The sequence below is a fragment of the Aulonocara stuartgranti genome (genome assembly GCF_965226115.1).
Source record: "Aulonocara stuartgranti genome assembly, chromosome: 17".
NCBI lineage: Eukaryota > Metazoa > Chordata > Actinopteri > Cichliformes > Cichlidae > Aulonocara > Aulonocara stuartgranti.
In genome coordinates, this window is record NC_138953.1 from 38,526,828 (window position 1) to 38,550,424 (window position 23,597).

The following is a 23,597-nucleotide window of genomic DNA, read 5'->3' on the forward strand; positions in this document are numbered from 1 at the left end:
CAGGACGGCTGAGGGAAGGAAAACAAAGGCTGAATAAATGTTTCTATGAACAAAACCCTCTTTCTGTGAAACTCTGTGGTGGCCAGCACTAACTGTGGTTAGCTGAAGACTTGGCAAAGAGTCGTGGTGAGCACTGCTCATCAGTACTGGCAGCTCAGTTGCCAGCAGGTGTGGAGACACGCAGGAATGCAGTGACTCCACCCAGGGGTGGAAATGACGACTCGGTGGAAAAACCCAAGCACTCACCCGGACCATGACAATTTCATGTTAGCACTACTGGCACCACTTTCTCTGGTTTATAAAATATAGTCTATTTCGAGGAAGAACAGTAAAGAAAGCATGGAAATGTACAGACTTTACTATTGTTACTTCAAGTTTTAGGAATATCTGCCTCCATTCACTGTAAAAAAACAAACAAACAAACAAATAAAAAAGACTTCAAATAAATATTTTTATAAAAGAAAATGGTAAAAACATTCAGACCTGGACATTGGTCTTCATTCGTCTTTGATTGTCTCCCCTTTGTGGGCTAAGGAAGAATTTACTGCTGGAACAGGAGGACTGTAATCTGCATTTGAATATTAAAAAATAAGTCTGAATTCCATTACATCCTTCAACATCTAATTTACATAATGTCATGTAAGCAGAAGAGACAAGAGGCCAAACAGACGCTCTACTGCTCCTCAATCCAAACTGCTCAGCCCGACTCTGTTCCTCTGATATACTTCTTCCTAATCCTGTCATTTCTGGTCACTCTCAGCAAACATCTCAACATCTTGAGCTCTGCCTCCTTCAGGTTTGGCTCCTGTCTTTCTGTCAGTACCACTGTCTCCACCGTCCTTCTGTGGAGTGCACATTTTCAAGCCCCAACGCTTTTTAAGTGTTTTGACTACCACCATGCTGGTTTTGCTGGAGCCATAGAGTACTGCATTTGTTGAGGGTAGAGTGCTAAGCTATCAGCTAATGCTTTGTTATTATGAAGCTACATCCACTATCTGTACAAGTGCATCGGAAACAGACAATAAAATACAGTATGAGCCACCAAATCTCAAGAAAAAACTTTTTGGATCATCTGTATCATTCAGCGAGCTAAACATAGTGAACAGTCTCAGGTTCTGTGAGCTGAGGTGAGGTCCACACACAGGTCAGCTATAGCCACCACTAGGAAAACAGACAGGGCTGTGCCCCCCCCCACACCCTCTAGCAGATCATTACATGAAGGAACCTTTTAAAAACAAACACGTCCATGCTCACAGGTGTACACACGGGTGATCACACACACAAACTACACCCTTTTTGGCTCCTACCTCAAAGCACACTGTGCGCTCTCGATCTTACGTGCTGCACAATAATGTTTAATATTTAGTATTTACAGTTATATTCCCATATATCATCGTGATGTTGTTTATTCTATAGCTCTCGTTTTCTTCTGCTTGTTTTCTTTTTTCATTCTTAACAGGTGAAATTAAAAAAGTATCTACTGTTATCTATTGTTAGCTAGTTTCTTGTGATGGTGTTGTTTTTATTATGTTGCTCTTTGTTGTTTGTTTTCTCTTCTGGTTTTTTATCTCCATACAGGTGATCCAGTTGTTTTGTTTGTTTTTCTTTTTTTTCCCTTCCCCCCTTTCTCACCTTCTCTTCTCCCCTCTATTTTTCTTTCTCTCCCTCTCTTTCTGTCATTCTTTCTCCCTGTCCAATCCCCCAGTCATGTCTGTCTTATCTTTAAAAAACGAAAATAAAATAAATACATAATTATAATAAAGGTCAAATGGACCAATATGGCAAGGCCATGATGATCCACTTGGTAAAGTAAATCCACTTGGCATCTTTCTTGGCCTTCAGACAACAATTCTGATGGCTAAAGATCCAAACGGGACAGGCAAAAAAAAAAAAAAAAACGAAAACAGAAAAACGAAAACACAAGAAACACAATCATAAAATCAAAACAGGAACCAAGATTCAAAAATATTAGTTCTGTATTTCTCAAAATTCTGTTTAAGATACCATTTTGTATAAAATCCTGTGAAAGTTATTATCACCAAAATTAAATTGACTAAATAAATAAACTTGCTTTTTAAATCTAGTAAAGGAGTAAGGTATACTGCAAGTGAGAAGCAAGTGTCCAAAGTTTTTATCAGTTACATGAAATTGCCAAAATGAAGCCTTATTTTCCTCCTAAAGACCTAGAAAAACTCATTCATGCGTCCATCACCTCTAGCCTGGACTACTGCACGTCTCTCTATTTAAACAGCCTTCTCTCCAGCGTTTGCAGTTAGTCTAACACTTGTCTTTTAACAGGTGTTAGTATGTATGAACACATCACTCAGGCTTTACACTGTACATTATCGTACTGATTTTAAGATTCTTATAAGATTCTAATTATACATGACAAACATGACAAACTCAGAATTTACATTTAAAGAAGAGTAACTGCAAAAAACAACAGGAGCCCTTAGAGAGCCCCGAAGGGCAAGGGCTACACAAAAACACTGACGTTTATACTGAGATGGAAATCTGGTGTAGTGTATTCATCTTTTTGTGTCATTGTGAACTCATTTAATGTGTGTTGAAAAAAAATGTTTCAAAGAGCTCAAAGAAAGTTCTTATAACCCCTAATAACTAATATATCATTTAAAAGTTTGGATATGATCCTTTGGAAACTAAAGCTTTATCCTAAATTTTATGACCCTGACCTTGTACCTATACATAAGGTGTAGTTTATAATCTTTAACCATTTGTATGGAGCAGATTTTGGCTTATATGAGCTAAAAGGAAACCTTGAGATTCTCTTGAAATTTGAAGCTCAAGGTCAGATGCTTAGCCACACTAGGTACTTGTGTCCCCCAAGGCCTAGTATACTTTGAAGTTTGAAAATGCTTCACAAAAAATTGTGAGTAATATAAAGTTTTCACTGATTTTGGGCAAAAAGAAATTGCCTGTGCTGTTCTTAGTATCTACCCTCACATAAAATTTGAACATACTTTGAAAACTGTGGTGACTCGACAGATGGACAGACAGACAAAAAAAACTAAACAAATGAAACCAATTACATACTCACTCCCTTCAGGGGGAGAAAAGAGTTTTACTTGCCTTTAATCATTCAAGCACTCATTTTCATCATATTTAGAGACTGTGGAGCTCTCTTTAGAGCATTCAGAGGGTGTGCTCAACATTTACAACGAGCTGCACCTCTGGGCAACACTTTTGCCATCTGTCACATTAAACAAATGTCCAGGACAAACATCCCAACCTTTTCTTTTTTATAAAACTTATAGTTGTTGGGCTGAATCAGATAACCCTGAACCATCCTTTAGTTGTTCTGCTGTAGGTTCGCGCTGCTGGTTGACTTCCCATGATGCACTGAAAATGTCTTCCCCTCTTTTCTCTCCCAGTGCGTTTATTCACACCACCGCTGCATGGCAATGTTTGTCTGCTGCCACAGTCTGCGTTTTATCCAAGATCTCTCTAAGCGGTCCTTTTCTCTCGTCTCTCACCTCTATACTGGTCAAGCTGGATGCTAGCTGCCCCACCCTGAGCCTATAGGACAGCTAAAGGTCCTTCCTGTTAAAATCGAGTTCCTCCTTCCCACCAAGTGCTGTGCTTAAAGGTTCGTTTGATCATGTGGCTCGTCTATTTCATATTGTAAGGTCTTTACAATATAAAAAGCCAAAGGAAAACTTTAATGTGGTGCTATATAAATAAAACCTTATTGAATTTCTTATTGAATTTAAATAATATTATTAAAAATATTTAGAAAAGGGAAAATTCACAATTCTTAAATCTTTTTCGACTGAACTTTTACCCATTTCCAGACATTCATTTTTAACATCTGCTGGTGAAACTCAAAATGTACTTACATCATCAGATGACCTCAGTTTGCAAAACTGGATTAAGGTTGAGTGTGAGGAAAATGTGAGTCATTTTTGTGGAAAAACATATCAAATAACGATCTTAAAGAAAACAAGAAAACTGCAAAGACATGTGTGCAGTTTGAAAAATTGCACATAAACGTCAGTCAGTGTTTGGCAGTCAAACTAAGCAGAATAAAGGCTACAATAAAGGCTAAAAAACCTAAAAGAAATCTTTAAAAGAGAGATCAGACGTTTAAATAATTTTGGCAGATTATTTTTTTAATTTTTTTAAGGCTAATACATTTGTTAAATTACATTTTGGTTTCAATCATCCAACTGACTGATGACCACTTTGCACATCACGTACCATTAACCAAATGATGACAATGAAAAAACATCAGCATGACAATATCAATCACATTATCTGTGATTTGTTTTAACCTTTTTTTATGTGTAATAGTTCTGGTTCGGCTGCATTTTTTTCCGAGGTATCTGAGTAATGCACGGTGCACATGCAGCATGTTCTCTCAAAGCTTCCTGACTTCACAACAAGACTTCCAGCTTTAACAGGTAAGATTTTTTGGTTGCTAGTAAAAATGGAAATTTATAATCAAAACAGTGAGAGGTGTGAGATTATATCAAACAGCTAGAACAGAGAAGAAATCATTTTTATCGTATTTTAAAAATATATATTTTCTGAGGTGTAAAAAGCTACATTTGGAAGATGACTTGTAAACGTCTACAAAAGCTTGCAGATCTAACATAAAACTGATCTGTTCTGGCTTTCACCTGAAAGATGTAAACTAATGTAATCATTCTGATCTTTTAACAAACATTTATGGTCACTGAGTATTTTAAAAACATGTTTATTATTTCTAACTAATGTTTTGTAACTGATGCACGTGGCACTGTGTCGAGTTTGTGTCTTTTTTTCTCCTTCTGTAAAAGTTATCTTTTTAAAGTGCATACAATTCTAACTCAGCTCTGTAAATCATTCATCAGTCAAACAACTAGTGTTGTGTTTTTCCTCCAAGTGGGATTGCACAATCGTGTAATTTACTTTTCCCACACTGAGCTACCTCGCCCTTGTTCTTGATACAACTGTGTGGTAGTGGCTTCCAGGTAAGTGCATTGCTTAGGTGTGGTTAACAACATGGTAACAAATTTCATACACACAGCTTAACACTACCCAATGTTGCTGTTAACAAATCCATTTACTGATTGCACTGCCTTTGTTGCGTTTTAAGAGTGGTTATAAAACAGACATTTTCGTAATCTTTGGGGAAATCTCTAAATACGCTGATTTAATTGTGTTTTATTTTTGGAAAAAAGTTTCAGGGAATTATTTTAGTCTTGGTAGCCAGGATCGGTCCACCAGGACCTCCGCTCCTGGCTTGCCGCCCGGCTCACAGTGCACCCGACCCCTATGGCACCTCCTGTGGGTGGTGGGCCTGCAGGAGGATGGGCCCATGTCCCCTTTTCTGGCTGTGCCCAGCCGGCTCCATGGACTAATGCCTGGCCACCTGACGCTCACCCTCGGGCACCGTCCCCAGGCCTGGCTCCAGGGTGGGGCCCCAGTAACCCTATCCCAGGCAGGGTGAACTGTTCCCTCGATGGTCTTGTCATAGGGGTCTTCTGAATCGCTCTTTGTCTGGTCCCTCACCCAGGACCAATTTGCCATGGGAGACCCTATCAGGGGGGCAGAAGCCCCCAGACAACATAGCCCCTGGGACCCCTGAGACACACAAACCCCTCCACCACGATAAGGTAGCGATTCCCTTAGAGATAGGGTGAGAAGTTTGGCCATCCGGGAGGGGCTCAGAGTAGAGCCGCTACTCCTCCACATCGAAAGGAACTAGTTGAGGTGGTTCGGGCATCTGACAAGGATGCCTCCTGGGTGAGGTGTTCTGAGCATGTCCCACTGGGAGGAGGCCCCGGGGCAGACCCAGGACATGCTGGAGAGATTATATCTCTCGGCTGGCCTGGGAACGCATTGGTGTTCCCCTGGACAGCTGGAGGAGGTGGCTGGGGAGAGGGAGGTCTGGGCTTCTCTGCTTGGGCTGCTGCCCCCACGATCCGGCCTCGGATAAATGGAAGAAAATGGATGGATGGATGGATGGATGGAGGGCTGAATTATTTTAGTTCACTAATTCTAGGAGGTCAGAGTTCAGAGTTGTGATGTCATCAGTAAGCGCAGAAGAAGAAAAAACAGTGTTTGAGAGCATTGTTTGGTGATGATATGCTATGCTGCCTGTAAACTCCAAACCTGAAGTGAGGAGAATAAAGAGAGTGAAGTCATGTCTCTCTGAGTGTGCAACACTTAGATATCACTCATCAAAACAACACAGTCAAAGTTGCATTTATTGTATGCAATACCATGAGGTCATAAATATTTGGTCTTCATACAAATGAAATAGCTGTCAAGCTGGGATTTAAAGTTTTTTTTTTATAGGGATTTGCCTATGGTCCAGTGCCATCCCAGTAATCCTTCTATTCTTCCTACTCCTTTTTAACTTGCAAACATATTCACTTAGTGTACATTAGATACCTTTTGATGTTCAATTCAGTTCAATTCAATTTTATTTATATAGCAAGAGCATTTGCTTCAAAGTGTTTTGTACTGTAAAGCAAACGACCCTAGAATAATAGAGAGAAAACCCCAACAATCAGATCACCCCCTGTGAGCAAGCATAGGGGGAGAAAAACTTCCTTTTACCAAGAAACCTCCAGCAGAGCTGGGCTCAGAGAGGGGCAGCTACCTGGGTGTGAGGGAAGTCACATGACATTTAGAAAACAAAACTTGTTCTTTGTCTAAATCAGCCTCTTAATGAGGAATATGTGCTAAACGTGAAAGTTTTGCATTAGGTGTTCTTGCTTGGTACTGATTTCCATGTATTAACAGGTACAGTAACCAGTCAACAACAATGACAGCCAACTGGAATACTGACCTCTTTGGCTGTTGTGACGACATAAAATCTTGTAAGCAACCAAAGAATTTTTTTATTTATATTTCCCTTTTATCATCATATGCTGCATTTAGATAATGTACTAAAACATAAATAAACATAAATATTGTTTCCAGGCTGCTATGGTTTCTGGTGTTGCCCTTGCCTCGCCTGTACCGTTGCAGGAATGTTTGAAGAGAACCGCTGTCTCCCATTATGTGACATCTGCAGCCCCGCTGTGTTATCAGCCTTTGGGATACCACTGTTTGTGCCTCCTGCTGCCTTGGGTCTGAGGGTTGGCGTTCGACACAAATATGGCATCCAGGTAAAACCCTATAACACTTATTAATAAAAATATTATTCTGACAGATATTTTTTAGGCTCCCACTGGTAAATTACTAACTAAGAAATGGTACAAGTAGTAAAATGAGTATAGTTACAGAATATTTCTCTACAGGGCTCTATCTGTAAGGACATCGCCACTTCCTGTGTCTGTGTGTGGTGCACCTGGTGCCAGTTGCATCGCGAGTTAAAAATTCGCAAACACGGCACCCATGTCGTCAACATGCAGCCTACACCCACTGGGAAAAATTGAGAGTTTGTTATGGCTTCGTGCTGAGGTTGCTCCTCGTTGGTGTGATCTGTCCTCTAAGATCTGTTATGTTTGGTCTCACCAAACTAATTGATATTTGGTTATGATGGTCTTGCTTTTGACCTTTCTTTTCCCTCTAAGGATTTCTGCTGTGATACACTCAAGACAAGCATCGTATGTTTTATATATGCATGGTTTTCATTGCCTCTCTGAGCTAGCTCGTGACATGTAAGTTAATTATTTTAATGCTACAATAATGATGATCATGACAATTGAGAAACTGAGATCAATGACCCTCAAACACATCTACAAAAATAAAAGTGAACTCTACTAAGTTCTTAAATCTCTGTGTGAATCTGTAACTTTTTTAGACATACTAACTTTGTATATGTAAAAGTATCTCAAACTAAATCCATCTAACCCAAAAGTCCTGTTACATGAAAAACAAAACATGCTGTAAACAAGATCAGCCCACAGTCACGGGTAATGTTGTTGTAATGTTATGCAAATGTGAAAAATACCTAAATGGAAATGTTCTATTTCAATACTTGTCTAAGAGATCATGAATATCAATTTGTCTGTGATGCTATGATTTTCATGATTACTTGAGATCTGTTTAATCCCACCATATGAATCTATGATGTCATGACAAGCAAGGAAGCAATGCTTGTCTTTCTGTAAAAAGTCACGGATGCACCCATGAACATGGTTGGCTTGGTGGGCTTCCAGCTGAGAGCAGATCTTCAGAGGAGAACAACGGCAATGTTGGATTAAAATGAGTCCACAATTACAGTATGATCTGCAAATATACAGACATAATGCATCATTACACATTTTGTACACAGTCTCTAGAGTGTTGTTGTATACATTGTGTGACAGTGAGTGGCCTGACCGGTTTCAAACTCAGAACAACAAACACTTACAGCAGAACAAAAATAAACTGATAACCACTAGATTACTGTGATTCAGAGTCTTGTGTCACTGTGATTACACCTAGGTACACAAATAAAACTGCCACAGCCACAAGGTAGGTAAAATGACTGGTGAATTAGCTTTACCTGCTGATAATTATTACCATTGCTAATCTACACTGATGCCCCCCATAAATGCACTATAAACACCCTATGGACGTAACCTTACACCAAGGTCAACTGGACTATTTTATGCTTGCTTATAATGGATTGGATTTATATAGCGCTTTTCAAGGCACCCAAAGCGCTTTACAATACCACTATTCATTCACTCTCACATTCACACACTGGTGGAGGCAAGCTACAGTTGTAGCCACAGCTGCCCTGGGGCAGACTGACAGAAGCGAGGCTGCCATATCGCGCCATCGCCCCTCTGGCCAACACCAGTAGGCAAGTAGGGTAAAGTGTCTTGCCCAGGGACACAACGACCAGGACAGAGAGCCCAGGGATCGAACCGGCGCCCTTCCGGTTACAGATGCGATTCCCAACCCCCTGAGCCACGGTCGCCCACCTGCAAACGTACAGAAATCGCGCATTGTTACACATTCTGTACACAATCTCTAGACTTTTGTATAACAGTGAATGGCCTGGCCTCTTTACTCCAACTTGATCTGATCATTTAGGATATACTCCCTCTTGTGGTGTAATGTAGGCATAGCCGCTCTCAATAGAAGAGAATAAACCTTTATTGTCCCGCGAACGAGAAGTTTGGGTGTTACACTGCTCTTACAGCAAGGGGAATATAAAATATAGAAGAAAGAAAAAAAGTGGTCCATATTAAACATAAGCAACTGAAGTTATACAGGTAACAATGTACAGAAATATGTATAAACATTGTACGGAGATATGTACACGAGTGTGTGTGTGGGGGGCAAACAAGCTGATGAGTAAGTAACCAAAAGCTGGTTGTCTGACAGCTGCTAGCGCTCCTTCCTACACTGTGGGAGTGAAAGTCTACTGCTGGACGAGCAGCTCAGTGCTCATGCAGGGGATGGGAGGTATTGTCCACGATGGATGTCAGCTTAGACAACATCCTCTCCACTCCAACCTGCTCGATGGACTTCAGCGGACAGTCCAGGACAGATCTGGTCCTCCTGACCAGTTTGTTGAGTTTCCCCATCCCTCTCTGCCATTCCACCACAGTGTCGTAAAAAGTCCTTAGAAGAGTACTTACAGTACTATATCTCATTGGAGAGCGCACATTATTTTGTGACAATAAAATAACATTTTAAAAACACAAACATTATAATTAATTGATGCAGTGGTTCCCAAACTTTTTTTGGTTTGTTATGTTTAAATATATATATATATATATATTAGGGGTGCAACGATACACATAATTCACGGTTCGGTTCGGTTCGATACTTTGGTGTCACGGTTCGATATTTTTTCGATACAAAAAAAATGTTCATGCCTTTTTAATTTGTCATTTATTAAAATTATAAATATATATTTTAACTCAAAAGTACAGTTTTTAAATTTAACCCTAACCCTTGTTTTTTATTTTGACAGCGAATATGCACCTGTGGACCACTTATGTGCAGCCCTGGTTATTTAGCTCGTCATATTGCAGCCACAGAAATTCTTTTGTCCATGAAACCATAAAGCTGCACTTTCTTTTTGCCTTATAGTCTGATTTGTCATAACTTCTCCGTTTTGTGGTAAGCTTTTCTTTGGCTGTCACTTCTTCACCCTGACCTGTCTTATTTGGCTCAGCAGAACTAAAATATATATCTGTCTGTGAAGGTCATCGTAGTCAAATATACATGTGAGTGTGTGTGCTTTTACACACACACTCACATAAGCTCAGCGATTCTCTGCGCGATCAACCTCTCACATGTTTAAGCTGCGGGAGATTTCACTTGTCATGTTTGCATAGTAAGCTAACAATTAATAAGACGATGTCAGAGGAATTGGTGCACAAATTATCATCACTCACAGATCAGTGCTGTCGCTCTCTATACACAGTTCACGCGATTGCAAAGTGAAAGCAAAAAAACAAGCGCAAATTCAAACACGATTTCAATATGTCACATATTGACAGTGGCTCACCGATGCCAATGATATAATTACCCAGCTACATTTCCGAAAGAATGCAAAAGCATTGACATATATTTTTCCTTCCTATAATAGCCCGACGGGCAGGGCAGAGATAGATTTTGGTACCCCGACTGAAAAAATCGCTAGCCCCGGGACGTCGGGCTAGCGATATTGCGAGCCCTGTATCTGATTGAGGAATCACTCATCTTTGGAAAAGAGAGTTTATTACAGAGAAATGTCTCTTTCCAAAATAAAAGCTATACTATCCGCTTCTTCTGGGCTATATTCTCAGCAGCATATTAAACAGCTGTCTAAATGACTCGGCTAAAGTTAGTAGCATGCTTGTTGTTTTTGTCTTTGCACTAGGATGATGTCGGCGTAAATGTGCAGTCATATTCGTTGTGTTCCCACTAGTGCTTTCAGGTTAATCTTGTTGAAATGACGTTAACGCCACAACACGGCAAATCTCCGTTAACGAGCTACCGCCGATCGCCCCGTGCATGGGGCTAGACGGCCAACACGTTAACGAGCTAACTGCGCTAACACCCTAGCTCCCACCCATGTAATTGAGCATTGCATGGCACATCCAACATACTGTTTTACTTTAGTCCATGACTCGCTTACCTTCAGCGTCATACGTCACATGAAAACCAAAATAATTCCAAACACCAGATCTGAATGAGGGTGGGGGAGGTCCATGTTGCAAGGAGAGCTTAACTTCTGTCTCGCTAGCTTGCCCTGCGCTCTTCCTTCCGACGATGCTGTCTGTGTTGAGCGCTCAGTGAATCTGCGTTCGACTACTCCGCCTAGGCTGCACTGTCGACCCTAGGCGGAGCAGTCGAACGCAGATTCACTGAGCGCTCAACACAGACAGCATCGTCAGAAGGAAAGTTGATAAAATAAATTACAAATGTTGTATTGTTCGATACATATGCGTACCGAACCGAAAGCACTGTATCGAACGGTTCAATATCGATACGAATATCGTTGCACCCCTAATACATATATATATATATATATATATATATATATATATATATATATATATATATATATATATGTGTGTGTGTGTGTGTGTGTGTGTGTGTGTGTGTGTGTGTGTGTGTGTGTGTGTGTGTGTGTGTTCCTTTGTCCCAGATCAAGGAACACTAAATTTCAAAATAAATAAATTGTCACGGTCCGGGGCAGCGGCCGTGTGAAGAGTGGAAAGGAAGACTCAGATGCAGCACTTACTCAGATGTGAAGGTGATTTATTGACAATACTGAACATAAAGTGGAGATGGCAAACAGAACTAAGGATGAACTAAACTGGGAGAAACTACACAAAGGGAGTGGCAAACCTGAACATGAAGGGAGAACAGCAGGGAGAGCACGCAGGGGATTCACGGAGAAATGCAGAGTACGCAGGGTAACACAGAGGATGAACACAGACGACGCGACGAGGAGCAGAGGAAAACACACACTATAAGTACACAAAGAGACACTGGGAAATCACACACAGGTGGGAGACACAGCTGGACCTGATTAACCTGACGAGACAGGGGAACACTAACACCAGGGACCAATAGAGGGAGCACAAACCCAAAACCCAGTATCTAAAATCCCAAAACACAAACCATCCCAAAACAGCCCAAGAATAATAAAGAGAATAATAACAATAAGGAACACAAACACAAAGTCACTGAGTCATGGCCGCAGGACCATGACATAAATACATGAATGAATAAAGAAACTGTTGATTCTCTACTTGAATTACAAAGCTGACGCTGCTTTTGATATGACAGCTAAATGTCTTTATTCAAACTATCAGACCCCTAAAAAAATCTGGAAAAATTTAACGTACCTGTGTACGTTAACAGTCACATCTAAGTCACCTGAGACTAGAACATGATCATGACTATTATCAGCAGTTTCCGTTTGTTTTTTTAAGAAACACAACAACAATAAAAGGAAACTTTGTTTTAAAGTAAATTTATATGTGTATGTTTTTTGACATTTATCTTCAACAGACATATAGATGTTGCATTTGTTTGTATGTTTAAAATGAACTTGAACGCACTTAAAACACAAAGAGAAAAGTTCATTAAAAATATAGAGGAACTTCTGGGCATGATCTTTTGATTTCCTTTCTCTGTTTCTATAGTTTCAGGTTTTGCAGCATTTTTGTGTCAAGCCAATGGCAACTCTAAGCCACTCCCATTACAAGGTACATCCTTTCCTATATTCCTTATCACAGGTGCACACAGGGAGTCCAGCAAGACCAGGTAAGACCTTCCACTTTTCTACAATGAATTTTACATCATCTATCGTTTAGTGTGATTCCTTTATGGTTCACGGTGTAATACTGGATGTATAACGCTGTAAGAGATGTGATGACAGAGGGACTAAAATGTAAGTAAATTTATGTAAATTGATACATTCTTAGAAAGAGATGAGTGTTTTTTTTTCCTGTTTATTATTGACTCTCTGTATTGGTAACTGTTTATCTGCAAAGGTGAATTATATGCAGGGCTGCAGACTGTAAGCTGTCTTGTGTAGAGGTCAGGTTATATTGAACTGTACTCTCAACCTCGTGACTGTTTAAAATGAACTTGGATGTTTTAGGAAAGTCAGTGTTTTACCTCGTGGTGTTTCTGGTGTTTTTCTGTCTGACGCTGTTGCGTTTTTAAAGCTCAATCTTAGTCTTTGGAATCAAGGATGTATAAATCAGATTTAACTGAAGAATTACAGACAATGCACTTTTCATTTCATTTCTCCGAGCCTATAGTTTCAGTTTGTTTGTGTTTATTCAACCATAAAAAGATGCTGCTTCTAATCGAAGGAACTATGTAATTTTCTGAGGTAGAAAGCTTTTTTTTTTTACATGTATATATATTTGAATTGTAGCCAACATACAGTACAGTGTTCTTCTTTCTATTTTTCGTAGTTAATCTTAGCGATCGCTGGAACAAATATTTTAAGAATTTAAGGTTTCTGATGAACAAGCTTCGCTACAAGGTGCTCCAGAATCTAATCTGATCATCTACTGCCTAGATGTCCTACACAACAGACGGTTCTTTCTGCAGATGCATTTCTTTAACTTTGGTTTACCCGCTCCTCTACTTTCACAGAGCAATCCTATAGCATCTTGGCACACAATGGCAGAGAAACCCTTGACAGACTGGGACAGTGGTCTTTGTGACTGCTTTGAGGATGCACATACTTGTAAGAAGCCAGTTAAAGTTGACTGACTCATAAATTGTATTTGTGTTTTCAGGACTACAGGTTTTTTTCTCATTTGTATCGTCTTCATCTTTTGAGACTTGTTACCACTTTATTGACGTGTTTCTGTGTTTTTCAGGTTGCTATGGATTCTGGTGCGGCCCCTGCCTCGCCTGCACCGTTTCAGGAAGATTTGGAGAGAACTACTGTCTCCCTTTATGTGACATACTTGGTTCTGCTGCATTAGCAGCCTGTGGGATACCCCTCTGTGTTCCACCAGCAGTTTTGTCTGTAAGGGCTGCCATGCGAAACAGATATGGCATCAAGGTATAAAGCGCAAGACGATGACATACTCTGAACTAAAAGTGGAAAGAAAAAGCAAAGTAATGCTTGTATTCTCTTTCTGCAGGGCTCTCTCTGTAAGGACATTGCAGTTTCCTGTTTCTGTGCCTTATGCTCCTGGTGTCAGATGCATCGTGAGTTAAAGCATCGCAAGAAAACCCCGACTGTAATCACTATAGAGAACAACACTGTTTACAACATGCAGCCTGTTCCAGTTGCCCAGCTACCAGCGGTGATGGTGTCTGCACAACCACCCACAGCTGGTTTTGTTGCTTAACCCAGGAGGTGTTATGTACTCACAGTGGCACTGCTCTGAGTTAGCTTTAATGTATTTATCAGTGAAATCAGAGCCTCTAATAATTTTTAATTGAATTGTATGATCAATTATTTGTATTATTTTCCTAATAATCCTCAATATTTTTTCCTTTAACAGTTATATTTTGAGAAATGATGATGATAGTGAGAGTTGGTGATTCACTATAGTTCTGAGATTCATTTGGTAAAAAATAGTAAAATGACGAAATCAGATACAAAGATGAAACCAAAGTTTCAGGGCTCATTTTTGTAGCCAACTATGGCAAAAGTCCATCATAAAACTTTTCTTTCAGACTTTATACTGATGTTTGATGTCATGCAGTCTGTCCAAATTATTTCCATTTAAACAAAGACAAGAGCTCAGAGTTCCTGCTACAACAATAAATAAATAAATAAATACAGGTTAGCAGAACACAAAAGACTGAATCTGGAAAAAGAACGAAAAAGCATCAAACTAACCCTGCTACAAAATAGAGCACATTTCATTCATAATGTTGTAAATCCAAGCCCATTATGTATTCATGATTTGAATCCTGGGTTATGCGAAATCCCAGAAATAAACCTTAGACAAAGTGAATCTGTGAACTAAGGTGTAGGTCTATTAGGTTATGTTGTGGTGATCCTCGGGTTGAGGGATGGGTGTTCATACTGGAGTGCAAAATTAAAACCAATGGAAGATGGACAAGAAAAGTTCAAAGCCATCAGGTCCTCAGTTTAGAAAAAAGAGAAAAGAAGAGGAGGAGAAATGAGCAAAAGATGCAGGTAAGCAGGTGTGTCATTGGATAACAGCAGCTCATCCTGAAACAATCAGAATCAGAATACTTTATTAATCCCTAAGGAAATTATGAGGGTTACATTTGATCCAAGAAGAAAAATAGAAGGTTTATAGCCTGAGGCCGGAGGGGGCCTGAGGCCGGAGGGGGCGTGAAGTGGTCCCGCTCCTGAAATTCAGATGATATCTCCACTAGATGGAGGAGTTGTAGAGTGAGATGGCCACAGGCAGGAATGATTTCCTGTGTCGTTGCCAGAGGGGGTGTTCGCCCAGGGCACCAAACAGGCTAGGACCGCCACTGGGTAAGGGTTAGGGTTAGGCATTCATTTTTCATGGTTAGGGTTAGGGTAAGGGGGTAGGGAAAGCATTATGTCAATTATATGTCCCCACAAGATATGAATACCCAACGTGTGTGTGCGTGCGTGTTTTCGTGATGATTCTTAGTATCTATTAAATATTAAAAAGATGTTAACTGTCAGTCACCTCACCCCGGTCTGTGAATGCTGCTGGTTGAAGAGTAGCAATATTGATCCCTAGTCTGAAATTACTCTAAATTTATTTTTATCAATAAACAACCCTTTAGGAAATGTCCTGCAGGTCTATAAAACACTTGTCTGTTCTATGCTGAATATGCTATGTTGGTATGGATATGAGTGTGTCCTAACTTGTTATGGAAGTAATGCTAATTCACTGTCGATGTAAGCTATTCCGAGTTGTATTTTCACTGTGACTGTGTACAAGGGTTTGACATGGTGTGATTTCTGAGAACAGGAACAAAAAAAACAACAACAAGATATTACAATGCAAATAAGAAATATTTGTATTGCATAGGTCAGAGCAACAGGCCCCACACATGGACTTGTTCTTATATAATGCTTTTCTACTCTGAGCACTCAAAGCACTTTACACAGCTTGCCTCATTCATCCATTCACACCAGTAATCTTTTTAAATGCTCTTTCTATGTAAGTGCTTTCTATCTAACATTCACATGCATTCATATTCCAATGGACGCACCGGAGAGCAACTTGGGATTAGTATCTCGTCAAGGACACTTGGCATGCAGACTGGAGGACACGGAGATCGAACTGCTTACCTGAGCTACAGCTGCAGCTACCCCTACATTCACACTACAGTCCTGTTAAGGAAATGCATTCTCCTTATTGTGCTAAGAATGCAAAAATATATTAAAAACAGTTCTTAAATACACCACAAGATGGTGGACCAACACAAGTAATGAAACAGGCAGTTTTCAATAGTCAACATTTCAGTTACCGTCTGTGCACCAGGAATATAGTTCTTTAACACCTCTGCACACGAGAAACTCTTCAAGCTACAATAAATACTGATGTAAAGAACTAAACCCTGAACAAAACGATCAAATAATCAGTCAACTATGGGTTAAGAAAAGTTCGAGCAGGAGAACCAGAGTAGCAGAACCAAAGGAATTTGTTATCTGGAATGCTTACGCTGATGATGATCAGACCTCACTCCTGACAGAAATTGAGGCTGTCAGGCTTTTAAAGAAAATACAGAAGACATTAGCTAAGTCAGATTTACAGCTACACAAAACTGCCAGCTGATGACCTGGCAAAGGTCTTCAGACACAGACATAGGGACATATTCTTCACCTCTTCAATGTGGCCTTGGACTAAGCTGGATCCTTGAATATGAGACCTTAATCTTCCAGGCTTCTAAGCAAGAATGGTCCTTCATTTATCAGGCGCATCCTCTATAGCTGTACATCACTGTACAGTGCAAGGCTAACATCCAAGACCTTACCACTGATCCATGTGACTGCCAAAGAAAAGAAATGGAATGCACAGAAAGACTCCCTTTTAGAGGTCGAACTCCTGTACATACCCAGACCTTATGTCTCATTGCCTCTGTTCTCAATGCAGCAACAATAGCACTGTTTCTTCTCAGATGAGTTGTTGATTGAAATTACAGATTTCATCAACGCTGCCCTTGCTCTTAATGGAGACGGACAGCGCTACATTGGATTCATCATGGTAAAAACCAAGCTGGTGCCTTGATGAGGCTTGAGTTGCACGCTTTATATTACACCAATGACTCTTCACGAAGGTTTTAAATGTATGTACCCAAAAAAGTCTCAAGAATTAGTACTTCCACTACACAGACTCAGTGGCACCATGTTTCAAAGGATCACAACTTAGCTAACATTGCGACAGGGCAAATAACAGCAAGTCTGCAAGTAAATACATGAGAAGTACACCAGCAAGTACACCAAGACAAGTTTTTTCACTCATCCTTGGTTCCTGAAGTTCTAACAGCAGCTATTTACATCTGAGACATGAAGCATGTTTGATCTGGTCAAACCAGAACATGATGCAGAGATCTGCCCATTGATCAGTGTTTTCACAACTAAAACTGTTGACAGACTTCTGTTTCCTCATTGACTAGAATAGTTCTCCTTATGAAAGACCCTGATATGAGGAATGACAAAGCTCATCAGTGTGGCAAGGAAGTCTAAGGTTTCGAGGGAAAACCCTTAAAACCCCTAAATACTGCAAATTTTCGGGTGATCCTTGATGTTTAACAGTTAGCATTCAAGGATAAAGTTAAACAGCTGGAAGAGGGGAACTAGTTTTGAAAATAAGTTCTTTGTCGAGGCTGAGCCCATTCCTTGACCAGGTTGTGGGACGATTATGGTAAATGGACTGGTTCTTATATATCGTTTTTCTACTGCATCTGAGCTCTCCAAAGCGCTTTACGCAGTTTGCCTCATTCACCCATTCACACAAGCACTTTCTTTCTAAGCTCTTTCTACGTAAATGCTTTCTATCTAACGTTCATCATCATGGTTATAAAGTAGAATCATTGCTTTGAAGTCTCTCCGTGGTGGTTTTTATCTTTGCTTTGTGTTGTCGGCTTTGCGTTCATACTTAAATACTAAGAGAAAGAACATGTGTGTCCTCATTAGGACAGGGACTAGTGTTGGTGTGTGGGGCTGTAGCCACAGGTTTATAATGTTAATTGGCAACTAGAAAAATTTGCATTTCCTGCGAAAATGCTGTGTGGATTCCTTAACGCTGAAGATGTCTGCTGAAAAAAGCTGAAAAAGTTGAAAAAAATGTTGCCCTGAGCAGGATTCAAACCTGGCCCTTCTGGTCTCAAGGCAGCTACTCATCTCACTGAGCCAAAGTCATTCTCACAAAGCGGAGGTGGAGAGACTGACAATTGTGCTGAATGATGAGCAGAAGCTGCTGAGAATTGTGCTGATAAGAGGTGAAAAGGCTGAAATTTTTTCTGAAGAGGTGAATAAGCAGAATTTGGGCAGAAAAGAGGTGAAAATTCTGAAAAGTCTGCTGAAAAGAGTTCCATCAGCAGAATTTCTGCTGAAAAGAGGTGAATGAGCAGAATTCTGCTGAAAAGAGGCTTTTGCTTGGTTCACGTTTACTAAGGCACTACCCAAAAGGCGCCACAAGAGGGCACTCCAACACAAGAGATGACCTATTTATACTGATGCACTTAGTAAACAGTCAGCCCCCTAGTGACTATGATTTGGCAGAAATACTATGACTTAGTAGTAATACTATAACATAACAGATTTCCTAAAAAAAACTATGAAATTGCAGTAATTCTATGACTTGGCAGAGATACTACGTTAAAAAAAAAAATGTTGCCCTGAGCAGGATTCAAACCTGGCCCTTCTGGTCTGTAGGCGGCTATTCATCTCACTGCGCCAAACTCTTTCTCACAAAGAAGTGGTGGAGAGACTGACAATTGTGCTGAAATGAGCAGAAGCGGCTGAGAATTGTGCTGATAAGAGGTGAAAAGGCTGAAAACTTTGAAGAAAAGAGGTGAATCAGCAGAATTTCTGCTGAAAAGAGGTTTTTTCTGAAAACAGCAGAAAAAACTGAAAATTTTGCTGAAAAGAGTTCAATCAGCAAAATTTCTGCTGAAAAGAGTTGAATGAGCAGAATTCTGCTGAAAAGAGGTTTGTGCTGAAAACAGCTGAAAAAGCTGGTATTTGTGCTGAAAAGTAGTGAAAAAACTGAAAATTGTGCTGAAAAGGGGTGAAAAAGCTTAAATTTGTGTTGAAAAGAGTTAAAAAACTGTTGACTGAAAGAAATGTTGCCATAAGCGGGATTTGAACCCAGGCCTCCCACTCCGAGAACGGATGCTCATCTCACTGAGCTAAAACACAGGTCAACCCGGCAAGGAAAATCAGTGAGGCCACTGATAATATGCAGAAATAGGCAAAAAACATTGCAAAAAAAATTCAATATCTCAAAAAGTATAGAAGTTATGAGCACCAAAAGTCTTACCACTTTTGCCTACGGCATCCACACAATTATGAGACACTGTGTTTCAAATCATTTTACATAGTAACAGGAAAGTAACAACGAGTAGTACAACATGGCTTTCTCATGGGTGTAATAAGTAACATACTGCACTACTTTTAAGAAAAGTGTTCTGTGTAATATGTGTAACAACTTTTTTACTTTTCTATTTTGGAGTTATGACCCCAACACTGATCACAACAAAGAGGGAAAACAACATTCACAAACATTTGACCACGCACCGTGTAATTAGTTTGCATGAATGTAATGTCGTTGATATGCTACTTAGAGATGGTGGTGACTCTCAAACTGGAGCAAATGAGAATTGTTAAGAGGTATACTCTAAAACACTTCTTCAGTAGAGACTCAGAGAAGAGAAACACACAGAACTTCTTGCTAGCAAGGGCGAGCCTCCAGCACTGAGACTCGTGCTGAGAAACTGCCCCGGTCTTTATTTATACTTCAGTGAGCGTTTCTTTCTTACATTGGAATGTGGAGGTGTACGAGTATGTGTGTGTGCGTGTGTGAGACCCCATAAACGACTTCCCTTAACCTGCTGGTCTGGAAAATCCAACAGTTCATCTATATGTAAAGAAGGCACTTAGACTAAAACTGACATAGCTACGTTAATCCTACCGTAAAACAATAAAACAAGGTACGACCTCTCCCATGCTCCTAGGATGTGGGGGTGAACGCCAGAACACCCTGGAATGTTACAGACCTCCTAGAATGAGACATTCTTTCAATATGCCACCAACTATATACTTCTAAACACAAATGATTACATGTAGTATTCTACCATATGCAAACTTATATCATTAAAAGATTATACTGACTACTAAATACAATTTTCCATTGACAAGAATCAATAAGGATTTTAATCAATGAGGGATATCAATGTTGGAATAAGAATCGCTAAATTCTTATCAATTCCCTACGTGTGTAACACTGGCATGGTGTGGTCACATATGTATCAAAGTTACAGATCGGCATTTTGAGGATTCTTAAGATAAGAAGAAAAACATGATAATTATAATTATTAGTTCCTGTTCCAAAAAGCAACTGAAAAACACTTAACTGTTTATTTTTCTTTTAGCACTTAGGACTCTCTTTTATAATAAGCACCCTTTTCAGTTGTTTTTGCTTTTCCTTTAAAAACCACCTGGAATGCAGTTATTAATAATAATAATAATGGATTGCATTTATATAGCACTTTACAATTCCACTATTCATTCACTCTCACATTCATACACTGGTGGAGGCTACAGTTGTAGCCACAGCTGCCCTGGGGCAGACTGACAGAAACGAGGCTGCCATATCGCGCCATCGGCCCCTCTGGCCAACACCAGTAGGCAGTAGGTGAAGTGTCTTGCCCAAGGACACAACGACCGAGACTGTCCGAGCCAGGGCTCAAACCGGCAACCTTCCGGTTACAAGACGAACTGCCAACTCTTTGAGCCACGATCGCCCCCGCAATTACCACATAATGGAAAGTCACTTTTAGTTTCATGTTTCCATTTCCAGAGTTTCAGGCTTGGCAGCATTGTTTGTGTTGGCCCAAATGCCACTGACACTCCTTATCCAAAGAGCCAAGGATCCTTTTATTCATTAAGTTTCAGAGGTGCGCAAAGGGTGTCCAGCAATAGCAGGTAAGATGTTCCAGTTTTCATTCAATTCATTTTACATCAACTTAGTGGTCGGAGAAACAGAGGTCATCATTACGGTGTGACTGTAAAAATCTAAGGTTTATGTAAACTGTTATGTGTGTTATTAGTATTCCCGAAGGCAAACCACATCCAAATTCTAAGCTGTCTGGTGTAGTGGACAGTTAAAGTAGATTACACTGTCTGAACTGTAAGCGTAATATACTTTCACTTCCAAACCAGTCTACATATCCTGTTCAGATGTTTACTTTTGAGATATGTCAACCACGTATTGCTGTTTGTTTTAAAGTCACTTGGATGTGTATAGAAAGCTTGTTCTTCCTTCATCCCCAAATGCTTGTTCATTATCGATGTTTGGGGGTGTCTTTCTGTAATGCTGTAGAATTTTTACCTTGATATATAAAATGTCTTGTGAATTATGGATATATTAATCAAGCTTAACTGACGACTTACAAAATGACCACAATATCCTTAACATGCACTTTGGTTTCATATCTATGTGCATGTGTCCACAACATATACTTTTTTTCTCTACTTAAACTTTCCCATTGCTACAAATATTTGAATGTCTCAGGTCTCGTGAACAAGTTTGATAGAAAGAACTTCAAAATTAACATTTTGAATTTCATTTAATTTGGCTTTTTCTGCTTCTCGACTTTCACAGAGTGATCGTTCAGTGTCTGTGGGTGAAGTTCAATATACAATGGCAGAAAAACCTTTGACAGACTGGGACAGTGGTCTTTGTGACTGCTTTGAGGATGCACGTACTTGTAAGAAGCCATTTAAATATGATTGACTCATAAATTATATTTGTATTTTCAGGACTACAAGTTGTTCTGATTTGTGTTGCCTTCATCTTTTGAGACTTGTTACAACTTTGTTGATGCGTTTCTGTGTTTTTCAGGCTGCTATGGATTCTGGTGCTGCCCCTGTCTTGCCTGCACTGTTTCAGGAAGATTTGGAGAGAACAACTGTCTCCCTTTATGTGATATATGTGGCTCTGGTGTATTAGCAGCCTTTGGGATACCTGTTTGTGTTCCTCCTGCAGTTTTGTCTGTAAGAGCTGCCATGCGAAACAGATATGGCATCAAGGTATGAACCATGAGATGATGACACTGAACAAATTCGACCTGGGTCACTTTCGTATGCGGTACTGAATCCGATACATATCCGATGTTTTAGAAAGCGACTGCTGTTTGAACGGTCATGTCGCATTAAATCCGTCTTTTACGTCACTGACACAAGACAGACGCCAATTATCACCGCCGGAGAAGACATCGTGAACGCTGCCTGGCCATCCAGCGAAACTCTTGGGAAGACAACGTGAACATTTTATTTGTACTGTATAATCTGCAGATTCTGACAGAAATCTGCAACTATCCTTTGAAGCACCGCTCCTCTCTAAAACAGCAATAAGGATAATTATTAGGTTATTTACATTATTATGTAAATAACACAATAACTTAAAGCAAAAATTGGGAAATGTACAATCCGAAGTCTTTATATTAAGGGCCATCAGTCAAACAATATTTTTTTGCTCTGGGTCTAAACAGAGCGCGTTATGTGTGACGTCTTCTTTTGCGCATGCGGGCCGCTTTGAGCGTTCACACTGGAGCACGTTTGCTGTCACATTTTATTTGTAGTGTGAATGAGCAGACAAAAAAATCGGATTTGATCAAAAAATCTGAATTGAGCATCAAGACCTGCAGTGTGAACGTAGCCTTAGTGGGAATTACAAGTCTCACTCACTGAATCAAAAACATCCATATTTGATTTCAACTATGCCTAAATGTTTTTTTGTCAAACATTCACACACATACTCAGTATCTGCTGCAAGGATATTGTGACATGTGGACCAGAAGAGCCAGGGATTGATCTACCAAACTTCTGGTTGGTAGATGACCTGCTCCTCCACCTGAATTACACCACATCTGTAATGCTTGTACTCTCTTTCTACAGGGCTCTCTCTGTAAGGACATTGCAATTTCCTGTTTCTGTGAGTGGTGCTCCTGGTGTCAGATGCATCGTGAGTTAAGGCATCGCAAGAAAACCCCGACTGTCATCAACATACAGAATAACACTGTTGTCAACATGCAGCCTATTCCAACTTTTCAGCCAGGAGTGATGATGCTGCCTGCACAACCAGTTGCAACTGGTTTCATGTCTCAACCAACAGTGGTCGTTCAAACAAAGTAACACTCGTAGAAATCTGATGCTGCTCAGAGTGTGTTCTCATGTATTTACTTGTAAAAGCAAGAATGTAATCATTTAGTATGTTAAATTCTTACTGTTGATTTCCTAGTTTTCAAGAAAATTAAGAGAGTTAACATAAATGATGGGAATGATGATTCGCCCATTTGAAGTTTAGTTACAAATGTAAATGTACTTTATTGTTGAAGTAATAGCGATGTTTTACAGGCTCAATAAAAACAAATCTGCACCCCATTTTTGTTGTCTTATCCTACTTTTCTGAGACTTTTCTGGTCAAATGAGTGATTCAGTTTTAAAATCTGCAAAGATCCACCATGAAGCATTTGTTTCAGATTTTACACTGATGCTTTGTGTCATGCACTGTGTGGTTGTGTCCTTGTGGTGTTTT

General features: G+C 39.9%; 1 protein-coding gene and 2 long non-coding RNA genes across 4 annotated transcripts; all 3 read left to right on the forward strand.

Annotated features, from left to right (window-relative positions):
• The first annotated feature begins 4,318 nt into the window (after positions 1 to 4,318).
• Positions 4,319 to 8,341, forward strand: LOC309692947. Its single transcript, XR_014272528.1, has 4 exons — positions 4,319 to 4,421; positions 6,754 to 6,830; positions 6,934 to 7,121; positions 7,254 to 8,341. It is a non-coding gene; the product is annotated as an uncharacterized lncRNA (long non-coding RNA).
• Positions 8,342 to 12,564: 4,223 nt separating this feature from the next.
• LOC309692948 lies at positions 12,565 to 14,537 on the forward strand. Of its 2 annotated transcripts, none has more exons than XR_014272529.1 (4): positions 12,565 to 12,663; positions 13,510 to 13,603; positions 13,740 to 13,927; positions 14,010 to 14,537. It is a non-coding gene; the product is annotated as an uncharacterized lncRNA (long non-coding RNA). The 2 variants fall into 2 exon arrangements; XR_014272530.1 differs by lacking the exon at positions 12,565 to 12,663 and adding an exon at positions 12,681 to 12,790.
• A 6,451-nt stretch (positions 14,538 to 20,988) lies between these two features.
• LOC309692317 (uncharacterized protein) lies at positions 20,989 to 23,443 on the forward strand (the record flags this gene model as incomplete). The annotated part of the gene is made up of 4 exons (XM_082510668.1): positions 20,989 to 21,057; positions 21,663 to 21,768; positions 21,903 to 22,090; positions 22,958 to 23,443. 4 exons carry the CDS (start codon positions 20,989 to 20,991, stop codon positions 23,192 to 23,194), a joined length of 600 nt encoding a protein of 199 aa, XP_082366794.1. The 3' UTR covers positions 23,195 to 23,443.
• Positions 23,444 to 23,597: the final 154 nt, after the last annotated feature.